This window comes from Rhinopithecus bieti, unplaced genomic scaffold (assembly GCF_001698545.2).
Source record: "Rhinopithecus bieti isolate Rb0 unplaced genomic scaffold, ASM169854v2 scaffold_39006, whole genome shotgun sequence".
NCBI lineage: Eukaryota > Metazoa > Chordata > Mammalia > Primates > Cercopithecidae > Rhinopithecus > Rhinopithecus bieti.
This window is the reverse complement of record NW_016816568.1, coordinates 996,626-1,019,779: the sequence shown is the minus strand read 5'-3', so window position 1 is coordinate 1,019,779 and position 23,154 is coordinate 996,626. Positions and strand designations below refer to the sequence as shown.

Below are 23,154 nucleotides of genomic sequence, written 5' to 3'. Positions count from 1 at the left end.
TGGGGATGGGGTGGGGGCGGTGGCCACACTACAGTGGCCCGCCGCTAGAGGGAGTACGGGATTACCGAGGGGGTGCGGGATGCTGATGCTGAACTGGCCAAGCTGGGAGGGAAGAAGAAAGGGAGGGGAGGGGAGAATCGAGGACGGACGGCCTAGCCAGGCCAAGAATGCAGTTGCCCCGGTGGTGGGAGCTGGGAGACCCCTGTGCTTGGACGGGACAGGGTCGGGGGACACGAAGGATGAGCCCCGCGACCACTGGCACATTCTTGCTGACAGGTTAGTGGCCTGCGCGCGACGTGGAGGTCCCGGGGCCAACAGGCCGCCGCCTCCCCCTCCCCCGCTCGGGTTCCGGGCGCCTGGGCGCGCCCTTTGGGCACCAGCCTCTCTTTCGGTCCCGGACCCCACCGTACCCCTCCTTCAGTACACCCTGTACCCCACTTTCCCGGCCCAGCTTCTCTCTTCCCAGGCTTGACCCCTGGCCTTTTTTCCTCTCCGCGCCCCCGCGGGCCCCTCCCTGCTCTGCGGGCGCAGAAATTCCATCTCCAATTCCTGTTCCCAACATCCCCCTCCCCGCCCAGCCCCAGGGTAGTCCTCTCCCGATCCCTGCAGCAAAGAGCTGGGGGTCGTTGCCTGTTTTTCTGGGGGGGGGGCGTTTCCCCGCGATTGGGCTCTGCGGCCGGGATGCGAGCCAAAGGAAATGGGTATCAAGCTGCGTCCCCGCTACACAAACACATCTTTTCTCCTTTTCTTGATCGTGATAGAGAACACAAAAATTTGACATTTAAAACACCGAATTTCCCCCTCTTGCTAAGTCCATTTCTCGGTGGCGGAAATCTCGGTTTTCTTCGGTTTTACGGAGCAGGGAAGCGGAATCCTGAAATGCTGGGAACTACACAGGGCGTTCAGGTCAGGGTTAACCCCGGCTGGAGGCCAGAGATGCTGCGGCACCAAGTGCGCTATTTCCAGAAACCAAAACCAATTTAAAACAGCTGTGGATGCTTCCAATGTGTTTGGCGGGCTTCGGAGGCTCCCAGCTACGGACTTTTGGTGGCGATTACGAGGTTTACACAGAGATCTTGCTTCCCCTGCAAGGTTACATTTTCCTAAATCTTGTAGGGTGAATGAATGCGTTTAGTCACGGCAACCGCACGTTTAATCCTTTCCAGCGGGTTGCCGAGATTCGGCCACAAATATTTGCGTGCATTTGTACTATCAACATATATATTTTATGTCAAGGAAAATTGCAGTGGCTGATAAGACGCTAAAGTACTGATGAGGAAGGATGCTAAATAAAACCTTAACGCAGGTTCCCATCTAAGCGCCTCAGTGTTAGGCGCTTGGGAAACTGACAATCTGTTGATGAGCTTAGTAAAACAGATTTAAGTTAAAAGGGAAAACCAAATTGTCTACAGCTGAGTTAGGTTTCTGACACACAGATGAAACTCTTTCGTATTTGAAGAGCAAAATTGAGCACATTTTAGTAACATTGCTACGGATTATTTTATACTTGGAGGATCAATAAGAATTTGACTTATTGTCGTAACAACGTTGCAGACACCGCACTTTAAAAGCGAGCCTTTCTAGGAATAAACAAAACTGTAGCCCATTTCCTGAGATTTTACTTTTCATTAGAGATAAAATATCCACTATCCGGAATATGAATGAATGAAATGCAGCTTTTTAACAAAGACATTTTCGTAGGAAGTTGGGTGAACACAATTACACTTTTTAGAAGTGCCTTTTAATTTAATCTTTAGGATGTTCACTCTCTTCTGCAAGATAGAATAATTCCAGGATTTCTTATGCTTGGTAGAGTACTGTTCTGATGACCGCTGTCAAATTCTTAGCAGTTTTATTTGTTTAAATTCGAAAGTTACTTCACCTAGTTAACTGAGACATTATTTTTCTAAAAATTGAGATTTAAAACCAGTATAGATGAAAAGTAGGAAAAATTAAAGTTCAAAACTCCATCTTAAGACTTTAAAAGTTTGAACAAGTTCGAACCAATTTGATTTTTTTCTTTTCAAAATGTTAACCAGGACTTTTTAAAAAAACGTAATTAGTACTTTACTCTAATAAAAGTAATTTCAGGTCATTGTACAAAATTCAGGAGAGAAAACCTTAGAAAACTCTAAAGAAGAAAAGGTCACCTGTAACCTCTTCACCCTGCAATAACACCAGTAAACATTATAGAGTCTGCTTTTTCAGACGTTCTCTATGCATATATAGGTATCTATACCGTAAATATTTTTCATAGGATTGCAGATACTTTCTAAATGTTAAAAACAAGATCAAATTAATTCTTTTCGATTATTTTCTTTCCAAAGAGCCTTTAAATGTTAAATAACATTAAGTTTGCAGAGCTTTCTTTCAAGGAAAAATATTAATTAAATTTTTAATTAAAATTTTAAATGAACAACGTTAGTACATAAATATTTAAAAAACAGAAACCTGAGAGAATTTTCTCTGTCTCCACTGTTCTCTAACAGTATTTCGTTTTTTATCTTCTACATATGAAAATATTTTCACCCTTGGGCGGGGCTTAAAGAAAATTTTTGAAGCTTTTCTAAGGGAAAAACACAAGCATCAATAAATAAGTGATTTGATAAATCTTGTTGGTATTCCAAAAAAAAATATACTAAAAATAAAAGCCAAAGATAACATTAATGAGCAATGACTTTAGAACATTTTTGTGTTGTCTGTTGTCTAGAACAACAAAAACTTTCAAAACCAAAAATAAAATAAAATTAATAGATAAGAACTTTAAACATATTTTGGATATTTAATATCTACGTGAATTTTGGATTTTCTCAGATATTTATTCCTGGTGTTGACTATTTCTGCCCATTTTGCACAGGGTTGCATATACAGCAAAGAGGAGTTAATGCATATTATTTATTTTATCAAATAATACCTGGGCTTTGTATTTAGACATTTTATCTATTTTTATGAGAGTTTGCTGTAGATCTACGAAGCTGTTGATTTAACACCTATATTTAACTTCTAGTAGGGTAAGAAAATTGTATTTCAAAACAAAGTGGGATTTTCACTTGTTAGATAATAACTAGACTTTCTCTTTGGATATTTTACCCATTTAATGAAAATTTGCCATGTATTTATAAAGCTGTTGAATTTACCTAATGTATTTAGCTTAAGTTCTAGGGTTTTAGAAAAACTATTTCAAAACCAACTGGAATTTTCACTCGTGAAAGAGTAATTGCACTTTTTCTATTTGGACATTTTACCCCTTTTTAATGACAATTTGCTATAGATCTATGAATCTGCTGACTTATCACATGTATTTGGCTTAATTTCTAATATGATAGAGAAAATATATTTCTAAGCGAAGTCAAATTTTCAGTTGTCAAATAATAACTGGACTTTCTATTTGGACAACTTATTCATTTTTAATGACACTTGCTATGGATTTACGAACCTGCTGACTTACCACCTGTATTTGGCTTAAGTTCTAGTATGGTAGGGAAAATTTATTTCTAAGCAAAGTAGAATTTCCAGTTGTCAAAGAGTAAGTGGACTTTGTATTGAACATTTTATCCATTTTTACAACAGTTTGCCATAAATCTAAAAGCTGTTGATTTGCTTCTTGTATTTTACTTAACCTGTAGTATGGTGGACAAATTGCATTTCTAAGCAAAGTGGCATTTTCACTTGTCTCACAGACATTGAAAATAAGGGATAGCACCAGAAAAAACTGGTTAGAGACAACTTCAAAGAAATAAAGATAACATGTATCCAGTTTCCAACACTAGTTTTCCACTGGTGAAAATCATGCAGTACACAAAATATGGAAGCAGTGAAGAAATCCTGACTTGTTAAAACAAATTCCCAAGTCAAATATTCAGATTGTTTTTTATTCTAGTAAGTGCAGTATTTATAGATCACATTGTCTCCAAAATACCCACCCGCCTTCTTCCTTTTTCTTTTTTGCTAATTTTCCATACTCTACCCGAATCCTTTCCTTAAAATTCACCCTTCCATATTCTCTAAACACCTAAATGCATATTCTAACACTTATTTCCTACCCTCGGTGTAAAGAAATGACTCTAGGGCAATTGATGATGTGGGTTTATGTGTTCGTTAGAAATTCTTGGGCTGGAGGGGAGATCGCTTTTACACTTCACTCCATTTTAGTCCAGAGCTTCACAGAAATGTCAATATGATGACTGTTTTCTTTCTATCCCTCTCAACCTCCCCAGCAGAGACAGACAGACAGACAGACAGACATATGTGAGGGGCATACATAGATTAACACACACTCCATTTAGGCTTTTTCTAAACTTCGGAATCCAGTTCTCCAGTCTGTTATCTCCCTGATTTCCAGAAATATTAAGCCTAAAGTAGCAGTACAAGAAACAAACAAACAAACAAAAAATGAAGCAATGTTTCTAGGTATCAACAAGTCTTTTCCAATGAATGTTTCTGATTCAAGTTTTCATGTTGGTAGGATCAGATAGAGTCTCAATGCTCTTAAATGCTGTTTCACATGGATTGCTTCTAAGCCAAATTCTCTCTTCATAATTCCCAGTGTTTTAAATTTTGTACACAATGTAACCATATTAAAGACAGTATTAAGTAAAAAACAAACCTCCAGTTTCCACAGCCTGACACTGGAACAACCATTTCCATTGATGTTGTATCCCTTCTAGTCTTTGTTCCGTATACATAAATATTTTTATATAATTACAATTTTAATATGTATAGATTTCTTACACTTTGTTTTGAAAGGTAAGTTAATCCTGCTTTCTGCAAAGCATTTGTCAAGGATACAGGATGTTCTTGTGTATGAGGTGGTGTGCAGATTAATTAGCAGTATTGCTGTGTGAGCGGGAGGCAGACTGAACCAGCACCGGCGAGGTGTATGTGTTCTTGGGTTTGGGTCAGGGTATTATCCCTGGTTAAGGATCATAAGCCTTTGCCCTGAGTTTTCTCTTCCTCAGCGTTTGTATGAATGAGTTTGATGAAGATCTAGGAGGCTTGCTTTAAAATCCAAGGATGAATTGAAAAGGGATAGCTGTTAGAAATTGGTAACAATTTAGAGTTAACATGGTTTTTAAGTTGGCTGCAATGCTGTGCTGAAAGCAAAGAATATTTTATAGTAGTAAATACATCATAATTCATTGGTATGAAAGTATGGAAATGACTTTGTATGGTGACAGTTCTTTAGGAAAATGAAGGTTAATATGAACCAGTGGCATGATGTGGTTGCAAAAGAAAAAGAATTAGTTAGCTTCTGGTAGTAGTATAGTGTCCATATGTCACAAACATTAATAGTACCCTGCTCTAATCAACCACACCTGTAGTACTGTGTCCATTTCTGGCTGTCACATTTAAAGAGAGATTTTGACAAATTAGACCACTTCCAGAGCAGTCGATGGGGATGTTGAAGGGTCTGGCAATCCTGTCATGGGAGGTATCTTCACAGGATCTGGAAGTGTTTAACTTGATAAGACGAAACAGTCAACATGAACTCTCTGATGTTTGCTTCGGAAAGTAGAACTAGCATTGGTGGGTTAAAGGTACAGATAGATTTCAACATGAGGCCTTCCTAACATTGCAGCTCAACAAAACAATCAACTTTATTTATTCTGTTCTTTAAATATCAGAAATATTCACCTTTCTTGCAATGAATATTTAACTTGAAGGCCATGTTAACATTTTAGTGTAGACCTGAAAGATATTTGTGATGAGAACATTTTATTTTTTCTGATAAACTGTCTAAATAGCCCTGTGTGTTGCAAGTTCATTTCTTACAGCTTGAAAATAGCTGCAACAGGGTAATTTAACACACACTCTGCTATCTCTCCCATTCTATTTCAAACATGAAAACCTGAGAAGAAAATGAAAGATTCCTTTTCCCCCTGCAAAGTGTCTTAACTTGCTTAATTTGCTTCCTAGAATTACTCTTTCCTGGAATTTCTTGCTCTGTCCGAGCAGGCTACTGGGGCTGAGGGTACCTAGGGCTAGAGGGGGCAGGCTGGCTGCTGGGGCTCAGCTGCCACTTCTCCAGAGGGAAATCGGGTCCGTTCTGCAACCTCCCCTCCCTTGTGATATATCTCCCTACAAAACTTAACAGTTAAAATTTTTAGCTTTTACATAGCAAAATAAAATATTTTTATCAAATGTTTTTAACTTCTGTCCGTTTCAGGTTAGCCTGGTTTCTGCCTGGCTTAAGGGCACATTCTTAGTATCTCAAACATGTCTTGAGGCAGATTTTTCTTTCCTGTATGGTGATCTGCCTATTGATTGTTTATTTTGGTTACTATATCAAACTTTGAAAATACGATTTCTTAAAATGAATTTGTGGAGTACATAAGACTTCCTTACAGGACCCCTTTTGTGAGTAGTTTTGGATTCACAGAAGCTATTTTTATACCCTGGAGTTTCTAGTTCTTGCAAATTAAGAAGTCCAATGAGAGAGGTGAAGGAATGATAGAAAAATTCTTCTGTCATATTTTTTAACTTTTCCCTGCAGCTTTCACTTCTGCCTCACACTTAGAACTTTCTCCTCCACTCCAGTTGTTAGGTCAGAAATGCAGTCACTTTCACTCTGACTGTATGAAGTGTATTTCTAATGTTGAACAACTTTCTCTTTTCCTTATTCTCTCTTTTATAAAAGGGCCTTGTGCACTTTTGTGGGATTGTAATAATGCAAACAGCAATTTGCGATGGCTTGCATCCCTGTTGTTGAAGATGCCACAGGCGTTCTTGGGCTGAGCTCATATTTCCAAGACAGAAAAGCTCAAAGATGAGTTTCTGGCTTGTCAACGCTCAGCTGGTCTACAGGCGGCTACTTGTAATTCCTTGAATGCAGTGCTTGCTTGCTCTGGCTCCGGCTCCCCTGCTTTGGAAGTAATAATCCCATGTTTACATTTTAAAACTTAAAGACGTTACCTTAGGAAATAAATAGGTAGCCTCGAAACATTAGTTGCTGGCATGATTATTGTTATATTCTTGGAAACAATATGTTAGTAAAAGCTACAGTACTGTTTTCTTTGGTCACTCTTTGGTAGAATTTTTTCTTTTTTTGTATCTTCATCTAAGAATTTTTATGCAATGTTTATGCAATAGCAGTTTAAGTGCATTTTATTATTTAAAAACCTCTCGTGTTTAGCACATTTCACTTTGTATTTGATTGTCTTAGACTAATCAATTTTTTGGAATGGATCTTTGGCATCCTGTACCACGGGAACCGCCACGGCATCTGTTGTGACATGTACGCAGACTTTCTTTTCTGATAAATGAAGCCGCTCATTTAAAAAATGTATAGGAGTTAGGCAGTCTGGTATAAATTCTTTCCCATTCTTTAGCTTTTCACTCATTTGTCTGGTCACCACTTGGATTATTATGGAGATTTGGGGTTCAGTGCAAATTTGAAAGAAGAGATCACAGTAATTTTCTTACAGCAGTTAAAGTGGAATATTTGTTACCTATTTCTTCAGCAGTATGCATAGAAGGATAGGTGCTCTTTTACCCTGGAAAGCAAAATAAGAGAAAAAATAGCAATGAGGTTTTTTATTTCTCCTTCTTAGCAAATTCATGTTTCTTGCTGTGCAGTAAAATGACATTGGCTTTTCTCCTCTACGAAATAGTTAATCAGTGTAGCACTTTTAACATCTTTCATTTTCTGTAGTTACAGGATTGATTCTCATGAAATACCAGTACTGCAGAAGTAGAAACAGAACAGATTACTACACGTGCTTATCAGAATTTGAAGTGTACATTATTTTTTGTCTAACCGTTTTACTGCTAGAAGTCTAGCTTACAGTTATAATGGTGAAGGTGCTCAAAGATACAGATAAGGATTTTTATTATAGTATTGATAATCATAATAAAAAAACTAGAAAAAATCCTGGTTATCTTTACTAATTCGTAATTCTTTTTTTTTTTTTTGAGACAGAGTTTTGTTATTGTTACCCAGGCTGGAGTACAATGATGTGGTCTTGGCTCACTGCAACCTCCGCCTCCCGGGTTCAAGCGATTCTCCTGCCTCAGCCTTTCAAGTAGCTGGGATTACAGGCACCCGCCACCAGGTCCAGCTAACTTTTTGTATTTTTAGTAGAGACAGGGTTTCACCATGTTGGCCAGGCTGGTCTTGAACTCCTGACCTCAGGTGATCCTCCCACCTTGGCCTCCCAAAGTGTTGGGATTACAGTTGTGAGCCACCACACCTGGCCAGTAATTCCTTTATTCATTAATTTTTTTGAGTGTTGACTAGTTTTGAGACCCCATGCTGGATGCTGGGGAATACACAGCTCAGCCATCGTGGAACTTTTTACACTAGTGGGGTTGACAAAGAACAGGGATTTTTTTTTTCAAGATTATTTGATTAATCAAACATTTACACATATAAATGTGCCCTTAAAACTATGGTAAGTGCTACAAACATGACTAGAACTTGTAATTAGAGGATTTGGCCAGATAAGGGGTTTAAGGAAGGCTTTTCCAAGGAAGCACTCAGATCTTAAGGATGAATAAATATTAGTAAGGAAAGACAGTATATTTGAGGTAAAAGGAAGACCTCTGTAGAGGCCCTGGGGCAGGTTTAATATGGTAAACAGAAAGTGCTAAAAGACGTCCAGTGGAGTTGGAACAGAAAGAGAAGGTTGAGCACAATGTTAAATGAGGCTAGTGAGGAGATCAAGGAACAAATTTTGCAGAACCTGGTAGACAGCCTTAAAGGGTTTAATCTTTATACTAAGAGCAATGGGAAAATCTTTGCAGGGATTTAACCAGGACATGATCAGATCTGCATTTCAAAAAGAGCACTTTAGCTGTTTGTGAGGAAAAGGTTGGAGGGGTCAGAAGAGCTAGTTGTAGACTAGTTAGGCTGCTTTAGTAATTGAAGATAGAGATGATGACCTTGTGGGCTAGGGTGGTGATGGGGAGATGAAGATAGGAGAGATATTTTAGGGGGTAAAAAACAACAGGAGTGAGTGTTGCATTGAATTTGGTGCTAAGTTTGTCAGGAGAAGATTGCAAGGATGATTTCTAGATTTCTGTCATCTACGTGAGGACAGATGGTGGTTCCACACACAGGATGAAGAAGGCTCGAATAGGATCAGTTTTTAAGGGAAAGATTATGGGTCCTAGTTTGGACAAGCTTAGTTTGAGGTGATGATAAATAAATTATGATTGAGACACATAGCAGAAAACAATGTAGCCTTAAAATGTGCTATCATGTAAACATGTTCAAGATATATTCTAAGTGAAAAAATGTGATCATATTATGCAAAAAAGAGCATGGTATGTGTTTTGTGTGTACACACATAGAATATAGAAAGATGCCAAGACGATTAAGAGTAGATACGCTAGGCAGTGACATTGGTGGGATGGCAACAGGGATATGAGCGAGAACGTTTATATTTTGTATCTTCCTGGTTATACTATTGGAATGTATCATAGTACAATGAGAATGTATGGATTTTTATAATTAAGAAAATTAATAACAATTTAAAGCAAACATCCAATATGAGAATATTTCTTCTTTAGAGGTTACTTAGTTGGAAAGATCATGTGAGTGTTGTTGTATTTTTTATTGTGAACAGAAATTTTTCCCGCAGCTTTATATCCCTAACCCAACAGCTCCTGCACTTGGCTTTTTAATCCTCTTCCACTAGATTGCACTATTACACTAGATTTTACATTGCCTTTATACTGTTTTTTATTCTGCTTTTCACTAATTGTATTATTTTCACAATAGTCCAACATTGTGCAAATAAGGACATTAAATTGTAATGGTGCATGTAACTGTTGCTTATATGCATTGTTTTTGTTAAAGTTCCCACTGGTGTTCCTGTTTCATCTGAGATATAGTACTGTTCCCATGAGTGGAAACCCAAACTTATCTTCTCTGGCTAGTTGAGCAAAGGAGCAGAAAATACCAAGAGAAGTGAAGAACTTTCCCTTCTCCATTAACTATTCTGTCAAACCAACACTTCTTATATTGAACGTTTAACTTTCCACTCAATTTTGATATTGTGGTTAATGCAGTTGAGTCTTGCTCACACATAACTTTTTGCTTTTGTTGCATTGTTTCCTCTAAATAAATATCTAAAAGCTTATGAGAGTCAGAATATAAATATCAATGTAATTCATATCTTATTACATCAGGCTTCCCTCAAAAGGGTTAAACTGCAGCCCTCAACTTGGCTGAGTGCAGAGAATGAGGACTGGCTGAGTTGCCATCCTTTTAGCCCTTGGGCAACCATGTAGTAGAGTTTGGTATGACTATTGCCTCTTCTGAGTAGCCTCTACTGTTGACTCTATAATATATTTCTATAGAATATCATTTTTCACATGTGTCATGATTGTGGAAAAAGTGAGAGTGCTGTATTACTATATAATGCCACCTGTAGTGATGATAGTTTTTTTTTTCATTTGAAGATGTATTTTTTAAAATAATTGTATTTAAGGAAGTCCAACATTTTCTTCAAATTAGATGAAGAGTAAATGTAATAATAGTTTTTATTTTGGGGGGACATCATTATATGCTAGACATTCTTCTAAAGTTCTTAAATATATTATGTCATTTAATACTCAACAGTTTGTCGCTGATATGGGTACTATTCTATTCCAGATGAGGCACAGAGACATTGAGTAACTTGCCCAATGGACAAAAATTAGGATTTGAACCCAGATACTCTGTCTGTAAAGATTGATGTTAAACATGACCTTTCTGCACTACAGTTTTATTTCACTCTAAAGTCTCTTATATCTAATTTTTTAGCTTCTTCTGGCATTCTTCATTTAAAACCTTGCTGTAACATTTCTTTTTTATTTCACTCTAAAGTCTCTTATATCTAATTTTTTAGCTGCTTTTGGCATTCTTCATTTAAAGCCTTGCTGTGACATTTCTTTTAGGATTATCTTTTCCCAGCTCCTTTCAGAGGTTGGGGTAGACAGTCCTCCTCAGTAAAGCCATTTTTTTCCTCATAGGTTCCAAAACTTAAAGCTTTCTTCTTTCAACAAATTGTTTTTGTTCTTGTTTTGCTGCCCATAGTACATGAGATTAATTTCCACTGCACAGCAATAGCATAGTAATGGTGATGGGAACTTTGGTTTTCTATATGAAAAAAATATAAATAAAAATGTATATATCATTTTGTGTAAGTACATTCTATGATTGCACAACAACAAAATCACCATTTCTCAAAAAGTATCCCCATTATTAAGCAATGCATGACTGTATTTGGGGATAGTATTGATGTGTTCATGACATAGACTTTGCAGTCAGCCACGAAATGGGTTCAAAATTCAACTCTGCCACTTAGTAAACATAAGACCTGGGGTAAGTTAACATAATTTTCTTAAACTTGGTAGTCTCATTGTAAAATAGAGTGAATGCTACCTACTTCACATAGTCATTGTAAGGATTACATTAGTTAATATATATACAACCGTTAGTGTAGTATCCAGCACTTAGTATTTAAGACATTGTAGCTAAAGAAGAGAAGTAATAGTGAACTTACACTTTTTAGAGAGAAAAATATAAAAACAATGTTTCGATGTAAGAAACAACTTTAAAAGAAATAAGGAGAATTACATGAAAGAAGGGAAGAGAAAAATGTAGAGGGTCAGGGAGCAACATAGCAACTTGGATGGGGATGGTAAGAGAAGGAAAGGGATGCAGGACACGTGAGCTATATAACTAACTTCTGAAAACAAAGTCTTCCATCCCCCTTACAGTGGAATATGAAAGAGACAGATGAAGTAGTGGACAGAGAAAGACTTGACAGTTTGGTTTTAAGGTGAGTATGATAATCAGATTAAATTTCATTTGGCATATCCTGCTGTTTACTTGGACAGTGATGTCTGAATAAGTTATTATTTATTATTTCCATTCCTTGATATTCTGATTAGCTCATTAGCAATCAGTCACTATTCACAGCTCTTCAATTACTTTTATTAAATAGCAATCCTCTCCTCCCCCAGTCAGCAAATTATTCAGGTTTGGGTAACAGTAATATCTCTTCAGAGATTGTTTGCCCCAGGCCAGATGAAATGTAGTCATGCTGCTAGAAGACTCAAAATGAATCATGGAATCTTAAGACAAACTTTAACTGTCATATGGTTTCTAAGGAAGGTGAAGGCATGCCAGCCACCTTTGGATTAATTTAGGCTTTGATGATTTCAAAGGGGGAACATTGAAAATATGATTAAATTATGTACAGTGATATCCTGGCTAATTGTGTGAATGCCTTCTTAGCTTGGGCTTTGTAAATGCAAGATACATATGATTCTTTGTTTCTGTGTTTATGAACCAGAGTAAAACTCACACCCAGATGTAATTGTAATGTAGATTACCATGAACCTGGTGAGCACAGTGGTGTTCTCTTCCTTTTAGGATTCCTGAGGATAGTCCAGTGTCTTTAGAGGAAGTTCAAGAACTGGTCTGTACAAGTCTGACACATCTTTACACATTAGATTTAATCTTGAAAAGTTGTAGGTAGGATAAATATTTTAAATATTGAGTCATATTTTTCCATCCTAGAGAAATTCATTCTCACATTAAGAAATGCATTGGTCCTTTTCTAATGAAAATTAAACTTTAAAATACTAGCCTTTTTCAATGAGTACTCTGTACTTGTCAATGTACAGAATACAATACTTTTCTATACAAGAAGTTAGTCAAGTGGATCCATGATATTGGACACACAATTAAAAATAAATAGTTATTTCCCTATTTTTAAAGTTTCTCCCTCAATATGTGGGACTTGGTTTAAGCACATCATTCGAGGCATCGTGTCTTGCCTTTAGTGATACTGCTTGGGGAGTAGAGCCATAAAACATTATCCTTTTATTGAGATTTATTGGACTTCAGTCTTCTGTGGTCAAAGTAGGACTTCATATGGATCAATACAAACTTTTAAAAAATGAATGTGCTCAAAAGCAGTGCTGGCCTTGAAATAGGGCAACGTCTGTGTGTTGTGTTTAAACTATTCTACCCTGCCTCTCTGTTTAAACAGTTGAGACACCAATTCAGTTTGCTTTTTGAATCCTGTAAAAGCCGACTAGGCTGCCCTTATACAGGATCTGGAAAGTATGAGCAATGATGCATTGATTCACTAGCCAAGGATATGTAGTGGTGTTAATTCTTATGCTGGGTTAGTCGGATTCTAAAAGCAAGGGTGTAAGAAAAAATTCCATAGACCTACAGTTATCCTAGTTAATCCTTTAAATCACCCATAAGGTATAATATGTGTAGTTTTGTGTATACAACTCTGAACAATAATTCCTATGCACAACATAGTCTGAGAACCACTGAGCTAGACTAAAGGAAGGAACAAAAGAGAAACTGTCTGGGCACTCAGCCCGTTCTTTCTTTATGGTAACTACCCAGTTCATAGAGAAATGGAGAGTTCTATAGAGTGTCTGCTCGCCTGCAGGATTTACTTCATTATGCTTTGAGATTAAGCCCTTATAATCTTCAGACACATTAATAGATTGATTTGGTTTTGTAAGGATTGAATTAGACAGTATATGTGAAAGCACCTTGCTCAGGAGGTGGTGATGGGAAGCAGTTAAATCTAAATGTTGCTTGTCATATCCACACATACATTGTTCTTTGGAACATTGTAGAGAAGAATTTGGCCACCTGTTTCTTGTCCTTCTAGTTGGGATATTCCACTATCCAGCAAGGTCTTGTATGTTTTTGCAGATTGGCTGTATCTATAAATCAGTTGGAGGTTGGAATGGGTAGGGTTTTCAGTTCTAAGGTTAGCCCTACATTTGTTGCATATGTAACTCAGGTAATAGTTTATATTTCTTTGGGTTCTGTAATGGCTCTTCTGTCTTCTAGAGTTCACAGTTTTGTATGTGAATTACCTGACGGAACTGTGTAACCCACCTACCTAGACTCTCCATGGTGAAGTCATGGATATGTGTTTCAGAATTTTTTTACTATGTATATTTTGGGGGGTACATGTGAGTATGTATTTTGGGGGAGCTGCCTATGTGATTCCTATGTAACTAGCATGTTGCTTTTGGAACATAGCCATCAGGAAGACACTGGGGGTGGAGTATTTTGCCACAAGAGACTATTAGTATTTCTGATCCTGTTTTAGCTTAAATTATTGAGAAATGCCTCCTGTATTGTTCATCTAGATTTAAAAATACATAACTTCAGTTATTAAATTAACCATTTATTAGAGAAATGCATAACATTGGTCATTTAGTAGATAAAATTAATATTCTTAATTTGATGTATTTTTAAAATTGAATACAAATTAAGTAGCTTATTTTGGGGGGTGCTGTGGATTTTGTTTTGTACTCCTAGGTAGCACTGACATGATCACCTGAGGTTTTGTTTGTTTTTAATAACCTGGGTTTAACAACTTTTTAAAATTTTAATTATGGATATGTAATAATTGTACATACATAAAGGGCACCTGTGACATTTTGATACAATCATCCAATGTGTAATGATTAAATTAGTAACCTCGGTTTTAGCTGATTGCAGTGGTCTGAGCAGTGGTTGTAGTCCTAGCTACTTGGGAAGCTGAGGTAGGATGATTGCTTGAGCCCAGGAATTCTAGTCCAGCCTGGGCAACATAGTGGACCCCATCTCTAAAAACACTACCACTACTACTAATAATAATAATCTGGGTTTTGAATTGTATTCTTTTCTCATTTTAAAGGGTTGGATTTTCATAAAGTTCAGATTTTACTGGAAATTTAGTTTGAAAAGAAAATACGCCTTTTATCTCTGATTTAGTAAGGTGGGGAGCTCCTTTAAAGTTAAGTTTGCTATACCCCACTAACTGTTGGTGTCTCCACTTTCCTTTCCCTTTCTCATGCCCAAAGCATTTTCCTTACTTCCATATGCTTTGTCCTACCCATTCTACCTTTTCTTGGATTGTATCTTATCAGTTATGCTCCTGTTCTTTATCCTTAATCTCTTTCTCCCCGCTTACATCTTTTCCTCTATTTAGATACAAAATATGTCATCCCTACTAAAATAACCAACCTTCTGTCCACCTTGCCACTCTACAGTCTATCATTTGATCTTTTTGCTTCCCTATTCTGACCAGTGTTCTTGAAAGATTAACTGTAATTTCTGCATCTATGTCTTGACCTTTTGCAGTTTGGCTTCTATTCTCACCACTTTATCGGAACTCCACTTTCAAGGAGTCACCAGTAACTTCTCACTTTTCAAATCTCGCCGTCTTTTCTAAGCTCTCATCCTCTTTGACCTTTTTGCAGTAAGTGAGGATGTTGATCACACTCTCCTTCTTGACATGTCTCTTCCGTTGGCTTATGTGACTCTTTAGACTTCATTTTTCAACCTCTGTGACTGCTTCTTTCTTCTTTCTTTGCTGAATCATCCTCTGCTTTTGATATGTTAATGTATTTATTAATATGTTGTTTTGCTTTTGCTGTCCCTCTTCCTTTTGAGCATTCTTCCTTACTGCATACCAGGTCCAGAAGCTAGGACAGGCTGGGTGCGGTGGCCCACACCTGTAATCCCAGCACTTTGGGAGGCCGAGGTGGGTGGATCACCTGAAGCCTGGAGTTTGAGACCAGCCTGCCCAACATGGTGAAACTCCATCTCTACCAAAAATACAAAAATTAGCCAGGCATGGTGGTGCACGCCTGTAGTCCCAGCTACTCCAGAGGTTGAGACCGGAGAATCTCTTGAACCCAGGAGGTGGTGGTTGCAGTGAGCCAAGATTGCACCACTGTACACCAGCCTGGGCAACAGAGTGAGACTCCATCTCAAAAACAACAACAACAACAACAAAAAAAACAAAAACAAAACGAAACAAACACACAGAAGCTAGGACAAATCCCCTGGGCAATTCTTGGGCTGAACTGAACCCACAAGGAACTTACCTAAAGTAGCCCAATGGAGAACAGGATGGAGAGCCAATATTGTAATCAGAAAAAAATGGTGCCCAAATCTATCATGTCTAAAATGTAAGGGTGAAAAATCAGAGAGTAGACAGCAGATTGGCAGTTTGGATGATGAAAAATAGGATCGATGAATGGGTCAAGAACAGGAACATATATTTGCTCCAGATCACTTTCTATGTAAGAGCCTGATGTATGTGTTACCAGGGAATCACACTAGGGCTTTAGCTTCAATGATCATTTCTTTGGAGAAGAACTTTAAATCTGTATGTGAAGCCCCATTACATTATCTTCTTCTCAAGTCGTTTCACCTAGATGTCCAACTAGTACCCTAAGTTTAACATATCCTGAATCAAATTAATCATCTTTCTCTTGAAACTGACTTTTCTGAGGTTCCTAATGTATTGCTATTCTGTGTCATTCTAGATAAAAACTTCAAAGGCATCTTTGATTCTCCTTTTATCCCTACACCTAGCAATTTGAAAAAGTATTGTATTATCTCCATGTTGTCTTGTAATTGGCACCACTTTTTGTTTCCTTGTGCTTTACCCTGACTGCTATCTGACACTCTTGCGGTAGCCCCTATTTAGTATTCCTTAACCCCTATTCTAGTCATTGCTGTCAGTGTGAGGAAAATTCAGCTGTGAATTTAAAAGGTACTTTAAACTTAACACAACATTCCTAGCCAGAGATAATTGCTGCCCCATCAGTGTGCTTATAGCACTTATGCTTTCTACCATTTGTGTGTATAATTACTATGATTTATTTTATATATGTGTGTGTGTGTATGTATATATACACACACACATATATATATATGTATATGTACATGAATTGCCAATCCCCATAGATTGTAAGCTTCTTCAGGGGCAGGAACTATGCCTTGGTTGTCTTGTATCCCCACATATTCCTCGTGTCAGCGTACAACAAATATTTGCTAAGTAGAATTAAACAGTTAGCTGGGCTGGAAGGAATCTGATCCCAGTTAATTGTAGGTGATCTGTGATAGTCATTTTAACATGACATTAATTTCATTTTTTTGTACGTTTTTTTATTCTGAAAAGCTTTTTTATTAAGCTGTGCTGATGGCATAAATGGAACAGTTAACTGGAAGACCAGACAGGCCAACAGTTTTATTATCAGCAGAAAAATGGCTGCTGGGATGAAAGATGGTGAGTTTAGGTTGTAAATCTAAATCCCTTTGCGGGATCCAATTAAATGTCTGCTTCCAATAGTCTCTTCGCTTTTTTAGTCATGTGTGACTTTTTGTTGTTGTTGTTGTTAGTCTGGAAAATAAAATTTTGTTTTCCTAATCTGCTAAAACTTCTGATCCTCTATGTTCTTAATCCATTATTTTCAAGTCCTTTTCCTTGGCTATAGCTTTGCCCTTTTCAAGGAAAACTAAAACCATTCCTATGTTTTAACCTACCTTTTATCCAGTCACTAGCTTGCCACTTATAAAATTGTCCTACTGTAGTTACTATAACAAGTTATTTATAATATTGAAAAACGTGTATTTAACATGTATCATTTAAAACAGTATGTATGTAACCTTGGAAAAATAATCATAAAATATTTTGGCTAATTTTGGATGATTCTTGTTGCAAAACCAAATTGATATGTTTTGCTATTACTTAGTTGGCACTTGTTTTCTATTGGAAAGATGACTTGACCTGTAAATGACTGATTGATCCTTATAAGTTTTTCTTCTGTATCTATAAATGTGACCATCAGCAATATTCCAGGACTTTTGAAATAATGTATTTCATTAGGGAGAAAAGGCATTACTGAACAGTCAAAATATTAGTTGTTTTCAAAATATCAATTACGATTATGAACTTGCACTTAATATTTCTTTATATTTTTTGGCTTTATGATCCTTCACACAAAATATTAACTACATGTGTTCATGAACATTAGCAGAATAGTAGTTTATCTAACTTTGGAGCAACCAAAATGTCTATAAAAATAAGAGTAATGTTTAAATGTTTTCAAAAAAACAGTAATTTTATGTGATAAGATGATAATGCCAGATGAAACCTGCTGGGTACTTGTAGGATTGATTCCTGGCTTACTTCATTTTCTTCATACATCTCTGAAGTTGGGTGTCACTAACTTTTTTATAGCTGGAACCAAATTATTCTTCAGCTGGAGTCTTTTTGCCCCAGATCTCTTTCACAATGGGACAAAGTTTCCCAGCATATTTTTTCTCAAGCGACTTTGAAACAAACCCACAAATACCTGTGTATTTTTAAGGAATTTTCATTGCTAAAATCTGTAAGAAAACATACATAGAGTTTCATACAAATAACTTCTCATGAAAAGATCACAAAAATTTGTTTTAAAAAGTACTAGACGCACTTGTTCCTGGACACAGGCCCATGATCTCACAGTTCTTTTCCCCATATTTGCTTTAGATATTGCCATAAGATTCTCCCACGTTCCTTCAAGGGAATCACCCCTGATTACACCCTTATCTGGCTGGTTTCTTGAGCAAGCTGAGAGCCATCGGCTTCTTTGACACAGTCACTCTTCCTTTTTTCTAATCTATTTTCTGGATATGGGTCCCCGGTGTCCTTTACTGTTGCAGTCTGCACTGAGCTTCTGCTCTGTCATCTCCAAAGGACTTGGGACATGCCCTGGTTCCTTGTGCCTCACCTAGAATCTCTGAAGATTCTTCCTCTGGACTTCACATCATTTTTTACTAGATTGCAATCATCCCTTTTCTTCAGTCTTTTCTCTTTAGCTTTGATCCCTGGAACTTCTATCCTCTCTGAGCATGCCTCTCTCTCACTGTTTGATTTGCGCCCCCCCCCCAAAAAAAAAAAAAAACTCAACAGCTGCTATACTCAGCAGAGTCATCTATTATGGTGCTGTTCTCAGGGAAATGCATTTCAAGACCTTGACATATAGTGTCATCTAGAATCTCTGAGAGATGCCAGTCTCTTCCTGTTTCAAACTTCAGACTGTCATTGAACCTCACACTGATTTTCTCCTTGGAACCCTAGAGATAACTAGAGTTTTCAGAATAGAAATGATCACTCCATCTTGAATCTACTGAGGTAACGAGTTTAGGTTATCACATTCTCTTATTGCTTCAGTTTAGCTTGATCTCATCCTTTAGATTATTTTCCTTTCTTCTCATCTTATTTATATCCTATCATTGTAGTTCTGAATTATCAAGATACTTTATACAGAGAGTAAGTTTTGTCAACTGTATGAGGAGAATTGTTTCATCACTTTTAAAATTATAATAACAAATACTAGTAGCTTGTATGGCAGGGCCATTTTAAATGCTGTCTCAGATATATAATGTTCTTTGAGATGTTCTTGACCATGAATCTCAGTCATGTCTTTTTGAAAATTTCAAGAGAGCACAAAAGATGATAGGATCGTTTATATATAAAATAACTTTAACAAATGTATGTTTTGTGTAGTGGTTTTTTTTTGAGACGGAGTTTTAGCTCTTGTTGCCCAGGCTGGAGTGCAATGGTGTGATCTCAGCTCACTGCATCCTCCTTCTCCCGGGTTCAAGGGATTCTCCTGCCTCCTGAGTAGCCGGGATTATAGGCACCCACCACCATGCCCCGCTAATTGTTTTTTGTATTTTTAGTAGTGACAGGGTTTCACCATGTTAGCCAGGCTGGTCTTGAACTCCTGACCTCAGGTGATCTGCCCGCCTCGGCCTCCCAATGTGTTGGGATTACAGGCGTGAGCCACTGGGCCCAGCAAAGAATATTCCAATTCTTAGCTAAAGTGGTAGGATGGTACTTCTTCTGTAAATAGGATTCCAAGGAATTTGAATGCCTTAGAATAACACTTTTGACATCATTCTACCTCAGCACCCAGTAAGTGGTTACAAAAGTAATGAAGACTACTCCAGATATGGACTATGGAATCTCTTCTTTTTTTCTCTGGAATGGGAGTAAGGGACCTACTTGAGCAAGCTGAGGGCCATCAGCTTCTTCAACACACCCTTCCTTTTTTCTGTTTTCTCGTTATGGGTCCCATAGGCTTGAAGCAGTCACTTAGTCCCTCTAGGTTCAATTTTGTTATCTATAAAATAGATAATAGAGAGACTGAACTCTCCAGGAGAGCAAATGCATGCAAACTCTGATTGTTAGTAACTGTCAGGAATCCTGGGTTGAGTAGGAGGCAGAGGCCATATGCAGGTAGGAAATAATGTTATGATCTGTCTCTTAATAAAGAAATATATTTGGCATGCCCAGACATGATGACATATAAAGCTCTTTTCAATGTAGCATACTATGACACTAAGCTTATTGATCACCAATTAACAATGGTATGCAACTTCTTTCCAACTGACATTTAAAAAACACACACACATGAAATCACATAATAATCAAGATGTTTAGTTCCAGTTTGGAAAGATTAAAAGTCAGTGGTTTTAGTTGGGAAGAAAATATCATGAAGAAACTCTTCTGCTTTTTTGTAGAAGAAGATTCAAGTAATAGTTTCCTCTCCTACTTCATGTAAAGCAAAGTGGCCATATCTCTTAGAGAAATGAAGTTTACAAAGACACTGTAATGCCTTCCCAGTGATGCATTCCACAGCCAATGCATGGACTATCTATGACTGAAAAAAAACAATAGCTGGCCAATGCCAGATGAATGGCCTGCAGTACTTTGATGTTGAGTGAATTCAAAGGTGAAGGGCAGACTGCTGAGAAAAGCTTTTGATTCAAAGCCAAGATTCATAAAGTTGTATTGATAAAACACAAGGTAAATCTTAGTGAGAAAACAAAACAAAACAGGTTGTGTAACTGGCTGGATATTGATATCTCTTAAAATATTTCTCTGCAGCAATTATCTGGTTTAATAATTAAATTTCAATTTGACTGTAGTAACATGTTAAAAAATAAATTAGAAAGGAATCCATAAATGTATCAGGCTATGCAAACCTTGAAATGAGTTCTTTTGATGCAGAGACAGCAAGTGAGATTTGCCTCTTGTAATCAATTTCTGTGTATACAGGGACTGTGAATCTCATAAAGAGTTTTTAGATGTTAAAACTATAAAATATGAGACAAGAAGTATTATTTTTTGTCAGTACTTAACATTTTTAATTATCAGGGATGACCATACCTAGTTTCTTAGGCAACAATTTATTTAAAAGGTACAGCAGATCAGTGGCTATTTAGTACTCTCTTTATATCCTCAACATACCTTAAAACCTTCTTAATTATTCTTATCCAAAATTTTTTTTTAGATAATACTTACTGTTAAGGCAATACTTAAACTAAGTTCAAATTACTTAACTAATTTCCCAGCTGTGAAATATATACTATCATATTTAAGTAATTTGAACTCAGTTAAAATACCTTTGTGATGCTTGCCCCCACCGAATAGCTTCCATCTTCAAACTCTTCATGTGAGAAACAAATTGATAAAATTGAAATGCTTTTAGAAATAGACTTTAATTGCTTATTAATAAGTTACTTATTAATTGTGTTATAGTATCTTAGGCTGATTTTGCTATAACTAAGGGCAATATATCATTTAATTCATAGATCTGTTTGTTTAAATTATGCAGTGTATTCCCCACACATCGAATATGTAAGTAATTATTTTATAAAACGCATTCAATCCATTTTTTATTTGACAGTTCATGGTTATGTAATATATGGGTTGAATTAAGACTTTCAATTGTACACCTATTTATTTGTGAATGTATTTTATAACAGTTTCTGCTGCCATCGCCTTAAGTAATGGCTCTCTCTCAAGTATAGTAAGATCATCTATTCAGAAGTGTACTGCGTCAACTAAGAACCAGGAAATACGCCACAAAAGAGCCTTTCAGCAGCCAAAATAGATGCTGCGAATGCAGGCTCCTGTCTTTTACATCTAGCAGAGCCCTATGTGCGTTAAACAGTACGCATTTGCTTTTACTTTAATGCGCAACCCTGCCTCATTTGGTGGTCTGGTTTCTAAACCTGTAGTTGATTAATAACAGCAAATTAGAGGGGATAGAGAAGCTGCTACAGGAAACATACTGATAGCAATGAGAAATGACAGCTGACAACTTGTCTACAAAAGATAAAACAAAATCTGTAAAACACACAGCCTTAAAAAGCATTAGCAGACTGGGACCCACAGTATGATCAGTAAATGACAAGGCAACCAGACAGTCCACACGAGTATCACCGTATAATAGAGCAGAGTGCAACAATTGATGTACAAAATGATGATCTTGTACCGTCATGAAAAAGAATCAACTGCAGAGTACTTCAGAAAAATCAGCTCCATGGAACAATTCATTTCATGGGGTTCTGGGAAACTGAGATTTTACTAGATCCTTGTAAACCTTAAAAATTAGAAAATGATGTTATAAATGGACATTTTAAAGTGATTAATTTATTAATAAAGCATCTGTAAGAGAGACCTAAACATACTGGGTACCTAATAAAAGTCACCTGGACATAAATATCGACAATACTTTATGACTTTCTTCTCAAAGAGTTCACAACAGAGATGGCTTTAAGATTTAAAACTAGCTCAAACTTGCAGGGTCTTATACTCAGTGGTTATTTTATCTTTATAGCCATGTAATTGTTCTTGGTGATGCAGAAAAAGGGCTGGCAAGTGTTCTCTGGACATTTTTGTAGTGAAGGGGCTGTGTGTGTGCCTGTGCTTATGCATATGCCATTAAGAATAATCATTGTGAGAACTGTGAAGTTATGTGCTGTGGATTCATTAGCAACGTACCATCATAATACTTTCAAAATTTAATGTTTACTAAATACATTCAAACTTGCTTTGAAGGTAATTGTAATAAGCACGCATGCACACCCTAATATTTTCATTATGGAGAGAGAAAGTTTCCACTGGACTATTAGTAAAGGAAAACAAGACATTGTTTAGCTAGCATGAGGTCCCAATTTTTTTTGCTATTGCTATCATGGTCTGTTATTTGATTCTGGACTCTGTGCTGTCACATAATATACAGTTGTTGAAATAGCTGCAGATTCTATACCTGTGAATGAAACATACAGATAACAGTTTTGTGAACAAGGTTTGGTAACACGGTGATGAGAGACATTGGGGCTATGTTTAGGGAGAGCGAGATAATGATCCTAGCTACTTGTTTACATACCCTTTTGGCTGTCTCTACTCAGATATGTAATTATTACTTTTAAAATTCTGTTCCTTATGACTACCTGTCTTCAGAAGTTTTTAATCTTTGTAAATCTAGCTATCCTTGCTATTTGGAGTGGTGTTTTTGACCTCTTGTGGGTTGGACTTTTGGTTTCATTGTTTTTCCCAT

At 37.0% G+C, this 23,154-nt stretch overlaps 1 protein-coding gene across 2 annotated transcripts in view; it reads left to right on the top strand.

Annotated features, from left to right (window-relative positions):
• Positions 1-56: 56 nt before the first annotated feature.
• SGCE (sarcoglycan epsilon) overlaps positions 57-23,154 on the top strand; it is a 76,162-nt gene continuing 53,064 nt past the window's right edge. For both annotated transcript variants that reach the window (XM_017854970.1, XM_017854971.1), the window contains exon 1: positions 57-276. In XM_017854970.1, the coding sequence (XP_017710459.1) occupies positions 168-276 (109 nt within the window). In that variant the 5' untranslated portion in view covers positions 57-167. The remainder of the gene's footprint in view (positions 277-23,154) is intronic.